The 25,768-nt window shown below is 43.4% G+C and overlaps 1 protein-coding gene across 3 annotated transcripts in view; it reads left to right on the plus strand.

Moving 5' to 3' along the window:
• The window catches only part of LOC111954320 (neurexin-3b-like), a 457,756-nt gene extending 432,894 nt beyond the window's left edge, over positions 1-24,862 (plus strand). For all 3 annotated transcript variants that reach the window (XM_070435771.1, XM_070435769.1, XM_070435770.1), the window contains 2 exons: positions 11,417-11,498; positions 23,154-24,862. In XM_070435771.1, coding sequence (XP_070291872.1) covers positions 11,417-11,498; positions 23,154-24,157 — 1,086 coding nt within the window. In that variant the 3' untranslated portion in view covers positions 24,158-24,862. The remainder of the gene's footprint in view (positions 1-11,416; positions 11,499-23,153) is intronic.
• The last annotated feature ends 906 nt before the right edge of the window (positions 24,863-25,768 follow it).

Below are 25,768 nucleotides of genomic sequence, written 5' to 3' on the forward strand. Positions count from 1 at the left end.
GGGGAGGAGAGTGGAGGAGAGGGGGGGGGAGAGGAGAGGAGACCAGGGGAGAGGAGTGGAGTGGAGAAGAGGAGAGGGAAAGAGAGGAGACTAACTTTTGCACGAACTTTGCTGATAACTTCTTTATTGAGGAAAAATGTACTTATTACTGTAATATGTGGTTGTCTCACCTAGCTATCTTCAAATGAATGCACTATCTGTATGTCGCTCTGGTTAAGAATGTCTGTTGAATGACTACAATGTAAGAGTAGTGGAAAGGAAAGGAGAGGGGGGAGATGAGAGGAGAGAGGGACAAGAGGAAAGGAGAGGAGAGGAGAGAGAGAAGAGGAGAGAGGAAAGGAGAAGAGGAGAGAGGGGAGGAGAAGAGAGGAGAGGAGAAAGGGAAGAGAAGACGAGACTGGGTAGAGAGGAGAAGAGGGGAAGGGAGAGTGGGAGCCTGGCTTCAGTTTTCCAGGAGCTTTCCTGGTCATTGTCATGGCGGTCGTGCCTTGTGTCTGTGGTGTAAAACAAAATGTGCTGTACGTACGGCGCATGACCAAAAGTATGTGGACGTCTGCTAGTTGAACATCTCATTCCAAAATCATGGACATTCATATAGAGTTGGTCCCCCCTTTGATGCTATAATAGCCTCCACTCTTCTGGGAAGGCTTTCCACTATATGTTGGAACATTGCTGCGGGGACTTGCTACCATTCAGCAACAAGAGCATTAGTGAGGCCAGGCACTGATGTTGGGCGATTAGGCCTGGCTCGCAGTCGGCGTTCCAATTCATCCCAAAGGTGTTCAATGGGGTTGAAGTCAGGGCTCTGTGCAGGCCAGTCAAGTTCTTCCACACCAATCTCGACCAACCATTTCCGTATGGACCTTGATTTGTGCACGGGGACATTGTCATGCTGAAACAGGAAAGGGTCTTCCCCAAACTGTTGCCAAGAAGTTGAAAGCACAGAATCGTCTAGAATGTCATTGTATGCTCTTGAATGAAGATTTCCCTTCACTGGAACTAAGGGGCCTAGCCCAAACCGTGAAAAACAGCCCCAGACCATTATTCATCCTCCACCAAACTTTACAGTTGGCACTATGCAATGGGGCAGGTAGCGTTCTCCTGGCATCCACCAAACCCAGATTAGTCAGACGGACTGCCAGATGGTGAATCGTGATTCATCACTCCAGAGGACACGTTTCCACTGCTCCAGAATCCAATGGTGTTGACCTTTACACCACTCCAGCCGACACTTGGCATTGCGCATGGTGATCTTAGGCTTCTTGGTCTGCTGGATACAAAATTCATGGAGCTCCCGATGAATTGTTATTGTGCTGACGTTGCTTCCAGAGGCAGTTTGGAACTCGGTAGTGAGTGTTACAACCGAGGACAGACGATTTTTATGCGCTACGTGCTTCAGCAACACTCGGCGGTCACGTTCTGTGAGCTTGTGTGACCTACCACTTCGCGGTTGAGCCATTGTTGCTCCAAGACTTTTCCACTTTACAATAACAGCACTTAGTGATGACGGGGGCAGCTCTAGCAGGGCAGAAATTTGGTGAACTGACTTGTTGGAAAGGTGGCATCCTATGACGGTGCCACGTTGAAAGTCACTGAGCTCTTCAGTAAAGTAATTCTATTGTCAATGTTTGTCTATGGAGAGTGCATGGCTGTGTGCTCGATTTTATACACCTGTCAGCAATGGGTGTGGCTGAAATAGACAAATCCACCAATTTGAAGGGGTGTTATACATTATACATATTTTTGTATATAAAGTGGATGTATTTATAACCCATGGAATATACAGTGCCAGTCAAAAGTTTGGACACGCCTACTCATTCCAGGGTTTTTCCTTATTTTTACTATTTTCTACATTCTACATGGAATCATGTAGTAACAAAAAAGTGTTTAACAAATATTTGAGATTCTTAAAAGTAGCCACCCTTTGCCTTGATGACAGCTTTGCGCTCTCTTGGCATTCTCTCAACCAGCTTCATAAGGTCACCTTGAATGCATTTCAATTGACAGGTGTGCCTTGTTGAAAGTTTACCTCTTAATTTGTGGAATTTCTTTCCTCCTTAATGCTTTTGAGTCAATCAGTTGTGTTGTGACAAGGTAGGGGTGGTATACAGAAGAAGCCCTATTTGGTTAAAGACATAGTCCATATTATGGCAAGAACAGCTCAAATAAGCAAAGAGAAACGACATTCCATCATTACTTTAAGACATGAAGGTCAGTCAATCTGGATGATTGTGGAGGCCAGGACATCTGATGCAGCACTCCATCACTCTCATTCTTGGTCAAATAGCTCTTACACAGCCTGGAGGTGTGTTGGGTCATTGTTCTGTCGAAAAACAAATGATAGTCCCACTAAGCGCAAACCAGATGGGATGGCGTATCGCTGCAGAAAGCTTTGGTAGCCATGCTGGTTAAGTGTGCCTTGAATTCTAAATATATCACATACAGTGTTTCCAGCAAAGCACCCTCACACCATTACACCTCCTCCTCCATGCTTCACGGTGGGAACTACACATGCGTTCACCTACTCTGCGTCTCACAAAGACACGGTGGTTGGAACCGAAATTCTCAAATTTGGACTCATCAGACTAAAGAACAGATTTCCACCGGTCTAATGTCCATTGCTTGTGTTTCTTGGCCCAAGCAAGTCTCTTTTTCTTATTGGTGTCCTTTAGTAGTGGTTTCTTTGCAGCAAATCGACCATGAAGGACTGATTCCTCTGAACAGTTGATGTTGAGATGTGTCTGTTTCTTGAACTCTGTGAAGCATTTATTTGGGCTGCAATTTCTGAGTCAGGTAACTCTAATGAACTTATCCTCTGCAGCTGAGGTAACTCTGGGTCTTCCTTTCCTCTGGCGGTCCTCATGAGAGCCAATTTCATCATAGCGATTGATGGTTTTTGCGACTGCACTTGAAGAAACTTTCAAAGTTCTTTAAATTTTCCGGATTCAAATCAAATCAAATCAAATTTATTTATATAGCCCTTCGTACATCAGCTGATATCTCAAAGTGCTGTACAGAAACCCAGCCTAAAACCCCAAACAGCAAGCAATGCAGGTGTAGAAGCACGGTGGCTAGGAAAAACTACCTAGAAAGGCCAAAACCTAGGAAGAAACCTAGAGAGGAACCAGGCTATGAGGGGTGGCCAGTCCTCTTCTGGCTGTGCCGGGTGGAGATTATAACAGAACATGGCCAAGATGTTCAAATGTTCATAAATGACCAGCATGGTCAAATAATAATAATCACAGTAGTTGTCGAGGGTGCAGCAAGTCAGCACCTCAGGAGTAAATGTCAGTTGGCTTTTCATAGCCGATCATTCATAGCCGATCATCATAGCCGATCATCTCTAGAGAGTTGAAAACAGCAGGTCTGGGACAGGTAGCACATCCGGTGAACAGGTCAGGGTTCCATAGCAGCAGGCAGAACAGTTGAAACTGGAGCAGCAGCACGGCCAGGTGGACTGGGGACAGCAAGGAGTCATCATGCCAGGTAGTCCTGAGGCATGGTCCTAGGGCTCAGGTCCTCCGAGAGAGAGAAAGAAAGAGAGAAAGAGAGAATTAGAGAGAGCATACTTATTGACTGACCTTCATGTCTTAAAGTAATGATGGACTGTCATTTCTCTTTGCTTATATGAGCTGTTCTTGCAATAATATGGACTCGTTCTTTTACCAAATAGGGCATCTTCTGTTTACCAACCCTTCCTTGTCACAACACAACTGATTGGCTCAAACGCATTAAGAAGAAAATAAATTTGACAAAATAACTTTAAGGCACACCTATTAATTGAAATGCATTCCAGGTGACTACCTCATGAAGCTGGTTGAGAGAATGCCAAGAGTGTGCAAAGCAGTCATCAAGGCAAAGGGTGGCTACTTTGAAGAATCTCAAATATAAAATCTATTTTGGTTTGTTTAACACTTCTTTTGATTACTACGTGATTACCGCTACAATGTGCTCCAGGGAACAGGAACTTCTTATTCTGTGTCTTACATTTGCCTTTCCTCCCTTCCTCTACTGTGGCCACTCTGATCTCCACGACAACAACTCACTCAGCTAGATGATATCAATGGAAATGGTCTTAGGCTATAAAAGAGAGCGCTTGAGTTAGAATTTGTTCATGCTTCCTTTGTTTTCACCCGCCAAAAAACGATCTCTCCGCCATAGGGGTTCTGTTGTTGCATTATAAATAAAGCAAATTGGGTTTCGATGGTTGAGATGATATGTGTCCTTGTAGATGTATGCTGTTGTCTTCTACCTCAAAGGCTTTTCCCTCTGTTTCCTCTGGGTAGAAAGCGGAGCAAGGTATTTGTTCAGATAACAGTCTAGGCGTAATGTGTAATATGTAACAACCCCTGCTTTGTGATATGTCACCGTATATGAATATACGAGCACATTTGACCATCTCTTTCCCTAGGTTCTGACACAGGTCTATGCCATCTTATAATTAATATAGAACTCGGGGCAGAGATCCTGTTGAGCTAGAGATGTGTTCTGTTGTTCTTACAGACCCAGGGGGAAATGACAGTGTTACAGCATGTTTGCCTTTCTACTGTCTCACCATGCAGAGTGTGTTGGGCTGTAGTAGGGCTTATACCCAGCTTATCAGATCACCGCAATATAGGATGGCCCAGAGCGGTACATATCCAAATGTAAATAAATAAATGGTTCTGGGATGTCCAACACATTCAACTACAGTTCAATTAAATAAAGTATAGTGTGTTCTCTCTTGTACTATTATGTTGAAAAAAAAATGTATGTGTAATTTGACTCTCTCTTTCTTTCTCTCTCTTTGTTACAGCTTTTAACAAAGACACAGGTGTGGTCGATTATGTTACGGTTGTGTAACTATAATGGCAGTGGCCTTGACTATGAGCACCTCTCAGTGTCATGGTGTAGCTGTAGTGGGCTGTGGTGTTCTCACAGCGCCTCACCGGCCATGCCTCACTAACCTCAAGTGTGAGAGAGATGGATGAAACTGTGAAAGCACTTCCCGTGTTCCCGTGAAAGTTGTGCTCTCCTGTCCTCCTACAAAAATAACTTAACTGTTAAACGTGGTTCTCATACTCCGTCCAAACCATAGAGATACCGTTTTCATTCCGTGCTCCAAACTGAGCGAAACAACGTGTGAAACATCAGTGAATATTTGAATATTTGAATATTTATCATCCTCAAAGTGAATATGATAAGAGCCTTTTCTAGTTTTTAGCTCAACATTTTGTTCTGAATGTGATTAAAATCGACACCTTTTTTTGGAGGGTCAAGCCTGATTGCGCATCTAGCTGGTGATTTCTTCAGTTGCCGGTGGTAATTATATGCTCGGCCTGATAATGGTGGCTGCAGCGCAAGGCTGGATGATGATTCTGAGACTCTTAGAAGCACTGATTAGTTCCCTAAAAACAGACAGGGAGGGAGAATCGCCCATGTCCACCATTTTGTAGCACCACAAGGAGAATGGCTAGGCTGTGTTGTGTGTGTGTGTGTGTGTGTGTGTGTGTGTGTGTGTGTGTGTGTGTGTGTGTGTGTGTGTGTGTGTGTGTGTGTGTGTGTGTGTGTGTGTGTGTGTGTGTGTGTGTGTGTGTGTGTGTGTGTGTGTGTGTGTGTGTGTGTGTGTGTGTGTGTGTGTGTGTGTGTGTGTGTGTGTGCGTGCGTATCTACGGTGGGTGCGTGCGTGCGTGTATGTCGGAAGCTGTCTGTATTGATCTCAGTGGGATCCTTTTAGAATACCCACGTCAAAGGTAACGGCTGTTATAATGAGCTCTGTAGTCTCGGTCTCGATTTTGTCTTGTTTCTTTGTTGTTTAAAGATGATGTAACCGCATTATATGGTGTATGTCAGATATACAATAGCCTTGAATCATTCACATTACGCAAACTCACATGGCCACACACGTATGTACACAGGCGCAGACACACACACACACAAGCACACACACTGCACCGCCACCCTGTAATCCCCTTCGGCTCATGCACACACAATCCGCCACACACACTCACTCTCGCTTCCAGAAATTAAGATGAGACAGTTTGTTGAGAATAATTGCAGTAAAAATAAATCACTTTGCTGCCAAAATATATCCCACTCTATGCTATGGAGATTTAGCCTGAGAATTGGATTCCTTCAGCTGTGAAATCCCTTTCTGTAGTCCTGCCGGCCATGCACATCATTATTCTACACTATAGCATAATACATAGGCAGGAAACACTATTGCTGTCTTCAATGCACAGGCATTGAAATGATTGATGTTTCTGACCGTCTAGGAGACAGGTGTGTGATTCATAATGCAGGCATCAGTTCATTGGTTTGGCATCAGCGTAAAGGTGAGGATCAAATCCTCAGAAGCCTAGACTATCTCAAACATCTCAGTTAAAATCTTTGTGGATTTGACTTTGAATATAATCTATGTCAGGAAGTCTGATCTGCGTTAAGTTCCAAAAATAGAGGATATGCATGATTCAGAACCTGGCCACATTGAACTTTCATCAAGCCTGTATAAAGTGAAGGAACCAACAGAGATTTTCCTTATTTTGTCAAACCCCAAAGCCTCAAGTCTTTTCTTTTTCAGTTCTGCTAGTATTCTGGCCTCTGTGTGAGGTTGGGTCAGAGAGAGAGGAGAGAGATTACAAAGCCCAGTAAGAGACGAATTTCCCAGGCTGAGAGCCATGATAGCTTTGTTACTGCCTGACACAACACCCTGCTGCCTGTCACATCTCCTATGGTCCTGTTGTGGGTTTGTCTCTAGACTCAGACAGAAAGCATCAACCCACCATCTCGCCATCCCTCTACTTCCTGACAGAGCACCCCACTGCCTGTCGCACGGTGGCCAATCTCCTCTTGTCCTGTTGTGGGTTTGTTTTCCAACTCAGACGTGGGTTCCCTCTGCTGTGAGAATGTGGTACATTTGTTCCTGGACTCCGACATCTCTATGCTGTGAGACGTATTGGAGAACAGGTGAGAGCCTCAGGGCAGAGACCCCCCTCAGGGCAGAGACCCCCTCAGGACAGAGACCCCCTCAGGGCAGAGACCCCCTCAGGGCAGAGACCCCGTCAGGGCAGAGACCCCCTCCGGGCAGAGACCCCCTCAGGGCAGAAACCCCCTCAGGGCAGAAACCCCCTCCGGGCAGAGATCCCCTCAGGCACACATGCTTCAAACATGCACAGTGTGCCAAGCATGGGTTACATACAAGTCGATGAGTACAGGCATAAGGATGTTTTGGGCTGAAGCGGGAAAACAAATCAAATCAAACTTTATTTGCCACATGCGCCGAATACAAGTGTAGACTTTACCGTGAAATGCTTACTTAACAAGCCCTTAACCAACAGTGCAGTTCAAAAATAAGACAATATTTACCAAGTAGGGTAAAGTAAAAAGTAATACTAAAAAGTAACACAATAAGAATAACAATAACGAGGCGATATACAGGGGGCACCGTTACCGAGTCAGTGTGCGGAGGTACAGGCTAGTTGATGTTTTTCTGCAACAAAAGACCTAGAAAAATATATCCAAGGCAGCTGTACGATTTGGATGGATAGTGAGCTGAGATGTGTAGGGAGAGACTGAGATTGGTGGGACAGCCTTTGTTTTAAACTCTGAGTTAGTTTTCTTCTCTTCTCTCTGTGTCCTTTCCTGCATTTGCTATCAGAATAACTTGCAAGCAATATCTTCTCTCAGGAATACACAGGCTTTTTACACACATAATGTGACTTCAATTAATCAGATCATATGCAGTGCCTTCAGAAAGTATTCAGACCCCTTGACTTTTTCCACATTTTGTTACGTTACAGCCTTATTCTAAAATGTAATATATTGTTTTTTTCCCCTCATCAATCTACACACAATACCCCATAATGACAAAGCAAAAACCGGTTTTTAGACGTTTATCTAACTTATATATTTTATATCACATTTACATAGGTATTCAAACCATTTACTCAGTAATTTGGTGAAGCACATTTTGCAGTTATTACAGCCTTGAGTCTTCTTGGGTATGACGCTACAAGCTTGGCACACCTATATTTGGGGAGTTTCTCCCATTCTTCGATGCAGATCCTCTCAAGCTCTCAGGTTGGATGGGGAGCGTTGCTGCACAGCTATTTTCAGGTCTCTTCTGTTATGTTCGATCGGGTTCAAGTCCGGGCTCTGGCTGGGCCACTAAAGGACATTCAGAGACTTGTCCCGAAGCCACTCCTGCGTTGTCTTGGCTGTGTGCTTAGGGTCATTGTCTTGTTGGAAGGTGAACCTTTGCCCCAGTCTGAGGTCCTGAGCGCTCTGGAGCAGGTTTTCATCAAGGATCTCTCTCTACTTTGCTCCGTTCATCTTTGCCTTGATGCTGACTAGTCTCCCAGTCTCTGCCACTTAAAAACATCCCCACAGCATGATGCTGCTACCACCATGCTTCACCATAGGGATGGTGCCAGGTTTCCTCCAGACGTGACGCTTGGCATTCAGGCCAAAAAGTTTAATCTGGGTTTCATCAGACCAGAGAATCTTGTTTCTCATGGTCTGAGAGTCCTCTATGTGCCTTTTGGCAAACTCCAAGCGGCCTGTCATGTGCCTTTTACTGAGGAGTGGCTTCCGTCAGGCCACTCTACCAGAAAGGCCTGATTGGTGGAGTGCTGCAGAGATGGTTGTCCTTCTGGAAGGTTCTCCCATCTCCACAGAGGTACTCTAGAGCTCTGCCAGAGTGACCATCGGGGTGTTGGTCACCTTCCTGACCAAGGCCCTTCTCCCCCGATTGTTCAGTTTGGCCGGGCGGCCAGCTCTCAGAAGAGTCTTGTTGGTTCCAAACTTCTTCCATTTAAGAATGATGGAGGCCACTGTGTTCTTGGGGACTTACAATGCTGCAGAAATGTTTTGGTACCCTTGCCCAGATCTGTGCCTCGACACAATCCTGTCTCGGAGCTCTACGGACAATTCCTTCGACCTCATGGCTTGGTTTTTGCTCTGACATGCACGGTCAACTGTGGGACCTTAGACAGGTGTGTGCCTTTCCAAATCATGTCCAACCAATTGAATTTACCACAGGTGGACTCCAATCAAGTTGTAGAAACATCTCAAGGATGATCCATGTAAACATGATGCACCTGAGCTCATTTTCGAGTCTCATAGCAAAGGGTCTGAATACTTACATAAATAAGCTATTTCTGGTTTTTATTCACTTTAGATTAAGGCTGTAACGTAACAAAATATGGAAAAAGTCAAGGGGTCTGAATATTTTCCGAATGGACTGTATATTATATATTTTACAGCAATTCAGTCTCTCTCTCTCACACACACACATAACCACTCTCTCTCTCTCTCTCTCTCTCTCTCTCTCTCTCTCTCTCTCTCTCTCTCTCTCTCTCTCTCTCTCTCTCTCTCTCTCTCTCTCTCTCTCTCCTCTCTCTCTCTCTCTCTCTCTCTCCCCTCTCTCTCTCTCTCTCTCTCTCTGTGAATATATTTATAATAAATAGACTCCCTAACCGTGGAGTGTGTGTATTCGCCGGCATATCAGGGCCATGGTGGTGAGCCTAACTGCCTGCCTGCCTTCTCCTGGGCGGCTACAGCTATCATGGAGATGGCGGAGGAGGTGTCGGCAGCAGCAGCCGCGTTTCATTAGTCTGTCAAACTCAATGATATTTAGAGCCTAGCAGGCAGTGTGGTGGTCCAGCTCTGCAAACTCAATCAGCGCTGTGATTTCATAACCCTGCTCTGTGACACCTCTTATTTTATCTACCTGCTGATCCCTTCTAATAAACGCCGCTCCCCGCCATGCTGAAATACGACCTCTCTGTCCTCCCCAGGTGAGGCCCGAGAGAAGAGGCGAGGGGATAAATCTGAATTGTGGGATAGTGGAGGTTGGCTGATAATCCACCCGGTCGGCAATCGCCTCAAATCCGTCTGCATCCCAAATGGCACCCTATTCCTTATATAGTGCACAAATTTTGACCAGAGCCCTATGTGCCCTGGTCAAACGTAGTGCACTAAATAGGGAATAGGGTGCCATTTGGGACTCACTCGCCGTCCCCCGACCATTCCCCCGACCATTCCCCCTCTCTGCTGCACAAATCACAGCATTTCAGTAGGACAAGGCTGATCTGTGGCTCTGGGTGTTTCATGAGAGGCCATTGATTGCAGAGGAAGGTGGAGAGGAGGAGCAGGCTGTAAATAACTTGAGCAGGAAGGAGAGGAAAGCTAAAAGGAAAACAATCTGTAGGCAGAGAGGGAGGAGAGAACGCTATGTAAAGAATAATAAACACAATGAAAGATGTTTGACTTGAGATGATATACTGTAGGAAGCTCAGCCCGGGGTGGAATATTCTGGAAACGTACCGTACAGTATAAGCTGGCTAGATGTCCTTGAGTGGGATGGTAGTAGGAGATTGCTGCCGGGCATACACAACACCATTTTGCCACGAATGCCACGTTTTTGCCGTTCCCGACAAATGTTCCTGATCAGGGTCAAATCCTATGAACTTGGGCTAGGATCAGTACGTCGGAACTCGTGTAGTTTGAGCGTATCAAGGACGCACCAATGATAGCTGTTCCATTCTCCAGACCCTTACTGGATGTCCCGGTAATTTTTTGACGTGCATATTGTAGTATGAGGAGTGCCACGACGAGATTGGGCAAGGACTACTGCCAATAGCCAAGAAGCACTCAGCATGTGAGACCAAAACAATGTGTGGGTTCGTTTTGCGTGCCCCGGGTGGGCGGAGTTTGTACAATTTAGACCATTCTATTAGTCTTTAAGTGAAATCTCCACCCACCCGGGGTACCGGGCCATGCTAAACCAACTCGCCCAATCATGGTGAAGAGGAAAGCAACAACAACACGCACCATGTGGACCGAGGTAACGGAAGACAGATTGATGAAGCTGTGGAGAGAACACAGCCTTTATCAATATTACCTCTGCGTCCTACCATGACAGAAACCAAAAAGATAAAGGCTGGAATAAAATAGCCTCTCCCCTATAGCAACCTGGTTTTCTATTAAAAAAGTGATATCATTACCCTAAAAGTTCAAGTCTGTCCAACCATTTGCGGGTCCATATTCTGCGCCTCTTTTTTGGTGTTTCTCCACATAATAATGTGCCCTCTAATAAAGCAGCTCGCTGTTTGCGTGTCTGCATTTTTTCCCTATGACAACCGAGAAACGCAGGGAAGGATCGACTAGGGAATCATGGTGTAATATGAGCAGCCACGTCCTGGGGTTGAGGATGGACGGAATAAACGATTTGGGACAAGGAAATCGAGAACTGTCGACTTTGTTAAGATTTTCTCCGCTCGGCTGATTCAAAACAGCTTCCATACAGATCTCTTTAACTTGTGGTGATTCACAGTGTGTGTTCGTGACTCAATGTGCTGTTCAGTCTCACCACGTTCTTTGATGTCTTCTCTCTTTCTATTTGTCTCTGTGTGTCTCTGCGTCTCCCTTCCACCAGCAGACGACAGATGACATAGTATCGTCGGCGGAGTGTTCCAGCGACGACGAGGATCTGGAGGAGTGTGATTCCGGACACGCAGGTGGGATGGGTGTGTCGAGTTGTGCTTGCTCAGACCTACCAGTCTTTCTTTCTTTCTTACTTTGATTTGCAACCAAAACCAAAAAGAGGATCGTTCTCCTCTAAGCATCATGTCCCACGGGAGCCTAAAGTGTAACTTCAAAAGACTTCCTAAAAGCACCAAGAGACACAGTAGCACGAGTCTAAGGTTTTAGCTAAATGGAAAGTCGAAAGAGCTCTAAGCACTTTGGAGTTGGATGAAAGTAAGATAATATCCTTAGCATGCCCTCTGTAGAAAAGTTTGAAGTTATGTTTAGGCTCCAAACTGTAAGTAACTGCACATATACATAGTTCTAGACACACCCACATATAGTATAGCGTGATAGCCTATAGTCAGTGATATAGTTTTAGTATAGTCTCTAATTTAAGTTACACTTAGCTATGGGGCCTTTGGTCGTTAACATGGTAAAAACAGTTAATACTAATTTTGTTCTCTCAGCATTCAAGAGAGCAAACTTTCAATCAAAAAGTACAAAATTAGTATCAAGCTCCATGTTCACCTGTCCAAACTGATGCTTCAAAATGTATCTGTCCTGTTTTATATGGTTGACATGTTTCTTGCTGTGCGTGTGTGTGCGTCTTCTCCACAAAGGATACATTTTGAGATCTATTTTTCGAAGAACAAAATGCTTTCAGCATAGATCCTGTGATGTGTGGCAGACTAACTGCAACGGACCCAGTCCTCCTCCTCTCTCGTTCTCCTGTTTGTTCCTTTGTTTCCTTATACGTCGGAGGCTTGCCTTACCTGAAACATTCTAATAGAGAACAGATATCCTCGAATTTCTGTGCGCATCGTTCTTCTCTCTCCCCTCCTATAACACATATAGTTTTGACACCAGGTTAAAGTGAGATGTACGGGGACTTTAGAAAATATGAATTGACTTATTCCACATTTTGTTGTGTTACAGCCTGAATTCAAAATGTATTAAATACATATTATCATTTCTACCAATCTTCACACAATACCCCATAATGACAAAGTGAAAATATGTTTTTAGACATTTTTGCAAACGTATAAAAAATTTAATACAGAAACATCTAATTTACATAAGTATTCACAATACCGGTTGCTCGGGTTTAGTCGGACAGCCAGCTCAATTTGGAGTGTCATAGCACAGGGGTGTGAATACTTATGCAAATGAGATATTTATTTTCAATACATTTGCAAAAATGTCAAAAAATATTTTTTCCAATTTGTCCATTTATTTATTTTTGGATCAATTTTGAATTCAGGCTGTAACACAACAAAATGTGGAACAAGTCAAGGGGTATGAATACTTTCTGAAGGCACTAACTCTCACTTCCCTCTACAGTAGTGTGAAATAATCATAACACATTACACCAGTGGTGATAATTAAGTGTGTTTTAAATGGAAAAAGTAACTTGTTTTGAGACGACTTGGTTTTAGGGTTTTATGCATGTTAATATTCATATCAAGCTGTCAATCATGTTCCCAACAGAGCTTAGCCAGTTGTGTTGTCTGATAATAAACCCAGATGGACTCCTATTGCTCCTGAGAATGAATAACTACTAACTAATACTGTCTGGTTCAGTGGGTGAACCAGCACAGAAATAGAAATTACTAGGGTTTACTGAGAATGGTGCGACAAACCAAAAAACATCCAGTCAGCGGCAGTCCTGTGGGCGAAAACATCTCGTTGATGAGAGGTTGAAGGAGAATGGCAAGAATCGTGCACGCTAACAGGCGGGGCCACAATCACACAAATAATGTCTCAGAACATCTCGGAAACGCATCTCGGGAACGCACAACTTGTCGATCCTTGTCACGGATGGGCTATTGCAGTGGGTTCCATTCCGATCAGCTAAAAACAAGAAGAAGCGGCTCCAGTGGGCACGTGATCACCAACACTGGGCAACTGAGAAGTGGAAAAACATCGCCTGGAACATGACAGTGAGTTCAGTTTACTTGAGTGGCCTACGCAGTCCTCAGACCTCAACCCAATAGAGCATCTTTGGGATGAGATGGAACGGGCTGTTCGCAGCATGAATCTGCAGCAACTACGTAATGCCATCGCATCAGCATGGACCAACATCCCTGTAGAACGTTACCAATACCATGTAGAATGCCCCCGGATAATTCAGGCTGTTCTGGAGGCAAAGGGGGGTCCAACCCTGTACTAGATGGGTGTACCTAGTAAACTTGCCAGTGAGTGTATATCTATGGTGTGAATGACCTCTTCCCCCTCTCTCCTCCCCTGAAGCCCTGTGGCAGTCATTCACTAGCGAGCAAAATCGTTTTAATTACTGGGCCGTCCTTCAAAATGCCATCATAGAACACTAATTAATGCCCCACTAATCTGCCTAAATATGCCCGGGCTAATTACGAAACATATGTCCACTTCTCACCGAGCACAATGTGAAGCAGATTCCATTAAGACCATTTGAAATGCTGTATTCGCCTATTCTGTTATTCCTGGTAGAAGATCATGGATCGACGATTCTGCTTATTTATTTATATATTTAGGTTTGAGATAGGTTTCTGTATATGTGCACAGGGATAAGGAAGTAATTCCACAGTTTATAATCTCTAGAGCTTTGTCATATTGTAGTTTTCTTGTAACATTCGTTGCGTGGAAATTGCGCTTAAGGTTTTTTAGCAGGAATGTTATCTTTTTTTTGTACATGGTCTTTTTGATTTGACTATTGTCGGGAAAAAGTAATTTCCTCTGCAAAGCCGTACGATAACTTTATGTTATCTTGTGTCATGGAGTTACTACATCTGTATTTACCCAGGAAGATATGAAATGGACATGGCTGACAGCTTGAACAATTTAAAAGTGTAACGTTAAAACTTAAAACCCAAGTTTTCTCAAAAGCAAAAATGTTAGTAAGTCAGTAGCTACAGTATACTATGAACTTTTTAGTCAGAATTTAGTCAACTTGGTACCCCCCCCCCTCATATAGTGATGATAATATTAAACTACATTTAGTCATACACAGTCATACATACATACCTCTCACCATGTTGACACAGAAATTCATGTCCTCATTCTGATCCCCTGCTTCCGGTTTTGTTAACAGTTGCATGACATTGTTTTTTATTTGTTTTGTTTCTTTTTCATTTGAATCTTTTAATTTTCCATGGTGAAGCGCATTCTGGACCTCTCTCCTCCGCTGTACCCTTTTCTGACTTACTGTTTCATTTGTTATGATTTGAGTTGTCCGGACTCATTTATTTGTTTATCTTGGTGCCCTCATCCGTCCATCTACCAGGATAGAGCTGCTCCCTCCGTTTTGCCTCATCTTGTGCCGCATGATATTTTGGTGGTTGAAAAAAAGGAACAGTTCTCCTACTCATCTTCCTGTTTATGTTTTTTTTGCGCCATTAAAGACTGATTCTGAAACATCCCCCATTTTCGATTTACAACACAGGAAATGAAAGGCAACAAAATATTTTCTTGCCATCATCCTTTTTTGGGCCTTGTGCAGGCAACCCCATTCTGTCTCAAGAAAGTTGTGTGTGAAAGAATGACTCCCGCCCCCACAACATCCTACCCCGACCCCAACCCAACCCCATCCAACCCCGCCTTCTTTCTCTCAGCCTTTCTGCATATACATGTCTGTTTTGAATGCAGATGGCATAAAAATAATTTTATTGCCACAAAGTATATCTGTTTTTCTATTCTATATCTGTTGCTCCTAGTAGAAGGCATTTGTAGCATGCATACGTACGTGACTGTACAGTAGACTAGAAGACTAACTTCCTGTAACTTTCTCGGTGACTCCTCCTCCTTCTGCTAATGCATGTGAATTTGATTGGCAGCCATTTTCTATGCTTCTAATTCCACCCATATCTTTGCTCTCAGGCTAACCCTGCCCCGCCCTGCCCACTGTTGTTATGTGTTTAGGGGCAACAGTGGTGGTTTAAAACCCAGCCACTGTCGCCCCTCCTGCTTCTGGTCTTGTTTCTGTGTCTGTGTTTGTCTGTGTATGTCTGCCAACCTGTTGTGTCTGTCCTTACTGTTTGTCTGTGATTGTTTTGTCTATGTTTTAAAACTGTCAACCTGAAACTACCCTCTGATCCTGAGAGAGTTCCACAAGAAGGTGACAAGAACAGAATATTCTACACCTGGGGCTGACTCCATTTCAAGAACTACAGTTGTGCACTGTACCGGTTCGATAAGTAGATGACAACACAATTAAGGACACTTCCCCTAACTTACTTTCTTATCAACCCTCGTTTAGACAGCTAAATCTACGATAGATGTTAGCCCCTTCAGTAGTTGACAAAGTGACTGATCAACCAGGAAATCCCCATGCTGGTCAAGTCTCTTGTGAGTGGTCATCGTTACAAAAGATGCTGCTGATGATCAATCACTTTGGTTACCGTAACCAATTCGGCCAATCATTACATTTTAGTCACTTAGCTGACGTTCTTATCCAGTGCAACATTGGCGACATTGTACATTCTTTTTCAAATAACCCAAAGAGCAGAGTGGCAGGTCGACAGGTACAATAGAGAGTTAACTTCACAGCGCCACTTTCAGTCTCACGGTGCCTGCATAAAACGTGGACACAGGACAGCCATCCAGCAGAAGGAGAAACGACATGTAATAAAATCTTATGAAATGTAACCGCGTGAGCCATTAGATTAGCGTATCAACGACGATGAATAGGCCCAGCGATCTAATGGAGGACTAACCTAATTCTGCATGTCTCTTTAACACATGAGGCGGCAGGGAAACAGGGAAAGAGAAGCCATTGAGGAGGCTGTGTTAGATCGGGAGCGATGTAGCCCATGATTTCTTTATCGTAGCGCTGATGGTAGTGCTGATGATATGAAGGACCAGGACGAAGCGGGGGCGTCAGGTGGGCGACGGGCGCGATGAGGAGAGAGTGAACTGTGAGCGGGATGGATCAGTGACTCTCTCTCCCTCTCCCCCGCCTAGTGACATTACGGTGGACCTTGGCTGGCTGGAGCTGCCGTCGTCAGGCCCCATCGGACTGACTGTCACTTCGACACAGGCCCCAGATCAGTTTAAAGGTTATTCAGCTGACATGTCATCGGAGCGGTGAGGTGAGCTTAATGGCCCTTCGACAAATCGACCGGCCGACAGGGGACTTGCTTTGCTGCTTTACAACACGGTGGCTGGCTGGAGGATGCCAATTTAATAGGCCGGAGTGCACCCAGCCAGCCTGCCACACTGTCCTACAAAGGACAGCACAATCTGACAAAAAAACATCCTAGCTATCTGCCATTAAGGGATAGGGCAGGAGGACACCCCCCTGAAAAGAAAATCTCTCCCCTGGGTTATCTGCCACGTGCCACCCACACGCCCGGATAAGGGACACCCCCCTGAAAAAGAAGTCCCCCCCACCCCTGTAGAGTAGGACATTGGTGCTTCCTCACAACCTGGTGAAGTCTTCTTGCTGTCTGTATTCTGACAAGCTGTCAATCTTCTCTTAAATGTATGCTGCTGAGATTTCCCTCGAGCGGAAAAGATGAACTTTTAAGTTAATGCTTGGTAGAAAGCTCAGACTTCCCCCGATGTACCTGTATGTTATAATAAGCCCAGGTGCTGTATATCCCTTTTAATACTCTGACAGGAAGGGCTCGATTCAATCAGATCCGCTTTATCCGACATCCGCATAGCAGTTGTTTTGGCGGTGTCGGAGGTGGAGCTGCGTTAGAGCTGTCAAATCCACAAGTGGCTCCTGGCATTATACCGAAAGCCGACATTGCCACATTAACAGAAATCCCATGCAGCCTTGTTTACAAGTTTGAACACTGGTATGTAAGATGTAATCTACACATTGATTAGGCTGATAGAAATCCTCACTATTTTGTTTGTGATTTTTCAATTTTAGTGTAATTATTTCTATATAGCCTACACTTTCTCGCTCTGAACTTGTCACGTGAGTGGGATGGGTGTGGCTTCGTGAGAAGGGTTGCAAGAGCAGCTGCTCACCGGTTTGACAACTCCAACTACCACGTGTATCCTGGACATACGGCTAATAAAACTTGAAACTTGGGGAGGACAGTTACTGCAGCTCTGAGATTTTGATCAACATCCTGGTTCCCTCCGGATGTCCAGGTGGATGTATGTGTACGTGACCAATAACATTTGAGTTGATTTAGTGAGGTTGAGGACGGTTTTGTTCAATCTGCTTTTGTCCCGTCTAGTCTGACGCATCCTACATCAGCGTTCGTCTGTCTGAAGGAACACTTTGTTAATGGGATGACGTCAGAATGTTATTGCATCATGCTGCTTCCCTGTTTAGTCTCGAGGCTTTCTTTCGAGACTTTATCACCATGGGAGAAAGAAAGAGAGCGAGAAAAAGAGAAAGAAAACACTAACTAGTGTACCTCCAGGTCTGCTGAAGTGTACACTGTAGGCTTAGCACAAAGCCCCTCCGTCTTGACATTAGCTGAGAAAACGAATACGAACGGCGTCTCGTTAAGCAAACTCATTAGAACGTGCAGTGTTTGCGCTGAGGTAAAACACTGTGAAATGTGCAGCGCTGGTAAGAGAGCTAACGCAGAGGATTAAAGTGTTTACTAAAACGTCAAGGTCCTCTGGCAGGCTTTTGCTTCCCAGAGCCACACACACCTCTCAGAAACTCAAACACACACACACACTCTCTCACACCCAGGCAGCTCCCTTCGGATGGGATGCAAAGGTTTTGTTGATCTAGCAGGAAAGCTAACAATTGCCAAAAGCTTTTAGATGTTCAGGAATGAAGGAGTGAGTGTACGGATGCAAAGAAGGCCAAGACGATACAGGGTAGATGGAGATAAACAGACTCTGAAATCACTTAGTGAGCGATGCTACTGTTTATCTAACAAGGCAGGTAGCCGATTCCTGATTAAAACATTACCATAGCCACACAATGGCAACAGAAACGCTGAATTGGTGTACAGAGCAGAGTACATTGTCTCTAGACTACACACCTGGGCTTGGCGGTGATCCACGGACCCTGTATGTTGTTGGCTAAATAACGTGACGTGCACATTGACATCCTAAGGCAAGTACCAACCAATAACACTAAAGATACCAAAGCTCTCTTTCATAGTGATAAACATAAATATACCATTTTATCCACTCACGTCTCTCAGAGAACTGTTCCAGAGCCAAAAGCAAAGAAATGTTCTTGTCCCCATGGGGTATGGATAGCCCCATCTCCTTGTGCCCTCTTGTGGAACTTCGTCTGAACACTGTTTATCTGTCAAGCAAAGGCTGTTGGTTATGCATTAGCATAAAACTGAACTAAACTACATTTAATAAAAGCCGACGTTAATTAATTAACTTCCAAGTTGATTAATTAGGTAAAGACTATGACCAATGGTTTTCCTTCTTCCTACCAGATGGTTAATGTAAATAATAGTAAACGGTTCTTTGCCTGAAAACAATATACCCTACAGCCTTTGGTACAATGACCTCTAGTGACCTTTAACCCCCTCCTGACACCATGACCCCCAGCTTGCTGTACTGTTACTGTATATTACTCTCCCTAAATGCAACTTACTTAAAGCATGCACTAACCATGAATCTAATGGTAAAAACAACAAAAATATAAAATGTCCAATATTACCTAACCTCTCTCTGACGTACACCCAGATTGCACGCCTGTTTTGTGTTTTAAAAATACTAACAACAGATATGTATTTCATAAAGAAATAACTAATAATAATGTTATTATTATTAGTTACTATATGAAGGTGGTGACAATTTCCCCTACGAACTGTCCCTCCTCTCTACGTCTACCTCAGTGTGTGCTTTCTGGTTGTTCATCTTTGATAGTGTGTGAGAATTTTTTATGCTTTGAATTTCTTGCTTGACAATTGTTTTTTTTATTTGTCTGTTTGTACATATATGTAAATATACATATATGTGGATATCTATGTTAATTACTGAAATTGCTCCAAATTACCTCTTTAACAATCTGATAATTAGCTTAGAAGTACTATTGATAATGTTATGAAGACATTAATTCTTATTGAGTACATTTCTTCATTTTTTCTTAATGATTTTGATTGGTCGACTGTGGTTGGAAATCCACAGCTCTGATTGGTTACCCAAAACACCTGACCCATTTTACAATAACAAATTACGAAATCATTTTATTGAGAAAAAATAGAAGAAAACTCCAAAATGCAAGTATCCTCACCACTATCTGTTTCAAATTGTTTCAAAGCTGTTCTTACACTGATATATTCTTTCCTGTTATTCAATTAATTTTGATTACATTTGGATTAGAATTAATTCATTGATTATTAATTTGTGCATGGCAAAGAAAGAAGTTGCAGCTTAGGGTTTGTAAAAACTGTGTTGAAAGTGCTGTTCTCTTCTGTAGATGGGCATGTACATGCTCATGGTTTGTATGTCCCCATCCCTTCCTTACAGCCAAAAGCTCTAATGCCGCCCGGCCGCTTCGTGCCACCTTTACATGGACATGGCAACTGACGTACACATTCACCCCCATCTATGTCATTTTTTACCTAGTCTGTTCATAGGTCGCCCTCCCCCCTCCCACCCCCCCACCCCCCCTATCCCCTTTACATAGAGAAGTTAAGATAAGATCCATCCGTTCAAAACTAATGAACAACGAAGTTCAAGTTAAAGGAGAAAAAAACGCTCAATAATCAGACTGTAGATATTTATGGAGAAGCTACGTAAAAGCAGCTTATCTCTCACAAAGCCAAGACTTATCTATAGATGTACAGTTTTCTTTTTATAAAAACAAAAACGACTATATCAAAAGAAAAAAATCCTGAACAGAATGGTGAAGATTATTTTTCATGTCATGATGTGTGGATGTATGTGTTGTTTCCTCCCTGTACCATCCTGTCTAAAAGAGAAATAACTTACTCAATTAATCAAAATTGTTCAAAAGAAACTAACCTAACTTGTCCAAAAGCATTCTCACACAACTTTCTTTTGTAAATTGTTTTCTTCCTGCCAAAATCATGCGGGCAATTTGTTGATGTAAGTTTACAAAATTGATGGTATGCTTTCTTCCTTTTGAAAACTATTTTTTGTAGGCTCTGTTATGATTTTTCAAGCTGACTTTATTTTACCTCTTTCTACGTACTAATCCTTCTTATGGATAAATCTATCTGTGCCTTTAGTTTGTGAATGTTGAAGAAGTTTGCTCTAACTCTCAGTTTGACTGTCTTAACTGTGTTTGCGTTGCTTTACTTATTTTTTTTCCTTTTGTTTTCTTTTGTATCATTTTTATTGTTATTAGAGATTTGCATCTTCTTTTAGTGCCCTGTTTGTGATGAGCCTTTGCAGTGTATAAGCTAGCCACCTTGGCAAGAGGTTTATGCAGATTCAACCGACATCTGAATGTTACTTTTGAATGTTTTTAGAAACAAACCTAATAGTAAAATAATATAATAAAGGACAAGAGAAGGTAATAGAAATGATAGATACATAGCAAACTGCCATGTTCCAAGACTAGCCAAGAACACACATACAGTAACTGATACTGATATAATACACTTGACAATAAATAAAAGCAGAACATTCAGTTGTTGTTGTTGAACTGTCAGGTGACTTTGTGCCATTGTGGTAACTGTATAAGATAAGTCAAAAGGCGAGGGGCTAGGGTCTGTGGGGGAGCCTACTGAAGTCACCATAGAGAAAACATGAATATAAGAAGAAATATTTTGCTCAGTTTCATTTCATTAGACCCTAACAATAACTACAGAAAGTTTAGCCTGGGCTCTGCACCCTAGAGGAACCCGACAAGGTTAACCTCTATCTCCATTATTATTTACATTGGCCAATAATCCAAACCCACGTGGGATAGCAATTTCTCACTTCATGCTGATGCCCTATTGCTTTATATTAGGAATGCAGAGAAGTCAGTAGCTACAAAAACTACAAGACTATAGAGCAAGCTATCTTTGCCTTTCAGCAAAACTTAAGCATTATTAGTTAAAACAGGGGTGGGCAATTCCAGTTCTCGAGGACCTGATTGGTGTCACAGTTTTGCCCCAGCTAAGACACCTGACTCCAATAATCACCTAATCATGATCTTCAGTTTAGAATGCAATTTGATTAATCAGCTGTGTTTGCTAGGGATGGAAAAAAAGTGTGACACCAATCAGGCCCTCGAGGACTGGAGTTCCTCACCCCTGAGTTAGAACATACACTGAGTGTACAAAACATTAGGAACTCCTTCCTAATATTGAGTTGCACCCCCTTATGCCCTCAGAACAGTCTCAATTCGTCAGGGCATGGACTGTATGAGGTATCGGAAGCATTGGAGTCAACATGGGCCAGCATCACTGAGGAATGCTTTCGACACCTTGTACAGTCCATGCCCTGACGAATTGAGACTGTTCTGAGGGCACAAGGGGGTGTTTTTTTCATAAGTTGTGTCAAGTTGGCTGGATGCCCTTTAGGTGGTGGACCGTTCTTGATACACACGGGAAACTGTTGAGCGTGAAAAACCCAGCAGCGTAGCTGTTCTTGACACACTCAAACCGGTGCGCCTGGCACCTACTACCATACCCCATTCAAAGGCACTTAAATCTTTAGTCTTGCCCATTCACCCTCTTCATGTCAAATCAAATCAAATTGTATTAGTCACATGCGCCGAATACAACAGGTGTAGACCTTACAGTGAAATGCTTACTGACAAGCCCTAACCAACAATGCAGTTTAAATAAATACGAATACGAATAAGAAATAAACGTAACAAGTAATTAAAGAGCAGCAGTAAAATAACAATAGACAGGGGTGCACCGGTACAGAGTCAATGTGCGGGGGCACGGTTAGTTGAGGTAATATGTACATGTAGGTAGAGTTATTAAAGTGACTATGCATAGATGATAACGACAGAGAGTAGCAACGGTGTAAATAGGGGTGGCAATGCAAATAGTCTGGGTAGTCATTTGATTAGGTGTTCAGGAGTCTTATGGCTTGGGGGTAGAAGCTGTTTAAAAGCCTCTTGGACCTCTTAATGGCACACATACACAATCCATGTCTCAATTGTCTCAAGGATTAAAAATCCCCTTCATCTACACTGATTGAAGTGGATTTAAGTGACGTCAATAAGGGATCATAGCTTTCACCTGGATTCACCTGGTCAGTCTATGTCATGGAAAGAACATTTTGTACAGTCAGTGTATTTCTCAAGTTTATGTTGTATCCAGACAGCCAGACACTAGCAACGCTAGACCAGACAGAATCAATACAGTTACACCCTGGTGTGTAGGTTCCAGAGCTACAGAGCCAGCAACGATAATGATATCTCTGTCCACAAAAAGAGTACACTTGTTATTGAACTTCAAGCGTAGGAGTTTTAGGTGTGGTAAAAAGTATGTTTGATATTTTGGCTCACCCTTGCACATCCCTTGCAGCCTTTTGATGCAATGTATACATTTTTATGGCTATTGTTTCTTTTCAGTTTATGGTCTTGTTTGGTTGGTTCTGGTTTCATTGAATTTGCACTGGTATAGTATTTTCTGTTCTTTATTATTTTTCTTTAATGTTGATATGATTTCCTTTTGATTGTTTTTTGTTGAGCTTTGCTTTTTATGTTTGATGTAATTACTTTCCGGTGTTTGATTGATTAGCTATTGTCTGCATTCAGAACGTCTTGCATGTCCTCTAACGTGTCTCTTTTCTGTTTCTGTTTGCAGGAGGGGAGTTAGTCATCCCCGTACTTGTAGAGGATCCCATAGACATCCCTCCTGTCTCCACCCATTCTCCTTTCATCCCCCTCCCCCCAACCCTCCGCCCCGTCCTCACCATTATCGAGACCACAAAAGAGTCCCTGCCCATGGCCACTGAGGCGGGGGTACCTTGCTTGTCGGACCGAGGCAGCGATGATTGTGATGATGGTCTTGATGGTGGTGGTGGTGATGATGATGATGATGATGATGATGGAATGGTGATATCGGGGTTTGGCTCTGGCGAAGCTTTCGACTCTAGCCTGCCCCCCACTGACGATGAAGATTTTTACACCACCTTCTCCCTGGTAACAGATAAGATCTTGACCACGTCGGCCTATGAAGGTGGCTACAAAGCTCTCGCGCCCAAGTGGGAGGCCAAGGACTTGAGGCCTAGCAAAGCCTCAGAGGCGGGTAGGACTACACCCACCCCGCCTCTACCCAACCTCGGGGGCACTGTAGCGGAGGCGTCCCTCCCCTCGGATGGCATGCCGCCCAAACTGCCCGCCGGGAAAATGGACAACCGCGAGGTGATCAAACCCCTACAGCCGGACATTGTCCTGCTGCCTCTGCCGACCACGTCCTTCGACCTGGACGGCACCAAGCCCCGCGGGCCCCTCATCACCTCGCCCATGCTACGCACGGTGCCTGCCACGTTACCCACCGTACCCGTCGTAAGGCGGGTGCCCCCTGGGGCCTCGGAGGTGATACGAGAATCCAGCAGCACAACAGGCATGGTGGTGGGCATCGTCTCGGCCGCAGCACTCTGCATCCTCATCCTCCTCTACGCCATGTACAAGTACAGGAACAGAGACGAAGGCTCCTACCAGGTAGACGAGACACGGAATTACATCAGCAACTCGGCACAGACCAACGGCTCCGTGGTGAAAGATAAAACGCCCAGTGGGGGCAGTGGTGCCAAGGGAGCCAGCAGCAAGAGACCGAAAGACAAGGACAAGGAATACTATGTATAGAAAAAAATCAACCATTCCCAATGCAAACAAAAAAATATTAAAAAACTGTTTGGAGAAAATAGGAATAAACGCTTGACAGTACCATATTGGGAGCTGTAATTCAAAAAGGAAAACAAAATCTGCTCATGAGAACTCAAAGTGAATGAGTCCAAGTTTAAACATTTTCAAATGTACTGTGACCTAAAAGCACACTATGGTAAGCATACAGAGAAACAGACTGATAGGGACACTACTATAAGAGACCTTGTTGTGACGAGATGACGGAGCTCTGTCCGGAGTCGTTGCCAGAGGTTGGGCAGTGTAAGATACTTCACTGTTACTTCGCTATCCCTCCCAAGTGACTGTCAGAGATGTGTGATCCTTGGCGTAAACAACCTTGTCCATTGTAACCCTGTAAAATAACAAAACAAACAACCATCATTTCGGCCATTCTGAGCATGCATGTGAGATGTATGTGACGTGGTGCTGGCATCTGTGTGAGGGACCTGAAGATAAGAACGAATGGTCAGTTAAAGATACAGTTTGAAAGACAAAACATAATTAGCATAAAATATTTCCATTTCTATGCCTAGCATTGATATGAGGGAAGGTATGTGTCTGGTGGATAAGGTGTATTTCTTCCACCCTATGCTTTTTGAGGAATGAGACATTGTCAGGGCTGACCAGTCAATGCTCAATGAATGGTAGTGCAGTAATGTATCTCAATTTTTTTTCTCACCTTTTTTCCCCACCGGTCTCAAATAAGGATTTGAAATCTACAGTATGCATGACATCCACAATCAAGAGGGTATTCAACCATACTAGAGTGGATGCAGCAGGCAAAATGCTATGTTTTTGTATTATATACTTTATAGAACATTACATCCCTGATAGCATTTTTATTTCCGTTTATTTCGTTTTCCATAGAACACTGATTCAGTTATTTGTTACATTCTGTTTGTCCCATTTCTCAGTGGGTGGAGGTTTATTCAAAGTCATGATGTCTGAGAGATTTTTGGTACAATATTGAAAACAATGTGGCTAAAGAAGACTTAACCAATGTGAAAAAGTTTTGCATTTTTTTCTCTTGTCACAGTCAACTGTGTCAAAACAACAAATATGTTTACATATGTTATTGCATCATAGCCGTCGTCCTTTGCAGGTCAATATTGTACATAACATTAGATTTTTTTTTTTGTATTGTACAGACAGATCATTTGAGCTGATTTATTTTCTCGGTGTACTACAATACATTACAAAAATCAAACCTTTTTTTGATGTTGAGAAAGTGATTATTGGAGAAAGACTGGAGAAAGCGATGCTGTACTTGCATTTTTTTTTGTAAGGAGAGGAGGAAAATGTTGATAAGTTAGAAAATCTAGTATTTTTGGATGGTGTTTCTAAAACGCATGAATATTTGACCAATGGGAGAAGTCAATCGATATTGTACTAGGGCCTCCTGATTTTGGATTACGTTGATTGTTTTTTGTTTTTTTGTTTTTTTACATAAAAACAGTGAATCGAAACCTGATAATAAAGAAAGAATCTGGTGGATTTTTGAGACCCAGTACTGGCACCTTACTCAGATCCTGGATTATGTTTTTTTTACTGTGATGTCRATGTTCCTTTCGG

This window comes from Salvelinus sp. IW2-2015, linkage group LG28 (assembly GCF_002910315.2).
Source record: "Salvelinus sp. IW2-2015 linkage group LG28, ASM291031v2, whole genome shotgun sequence".
NCBI classification, from domain to species: Eukaryota; Metazoa; Chordata; class Actinopteri; order Salmoniformes; family Salmonidae; genus Salvelinus; species Salvelinus sp. IW2-2015.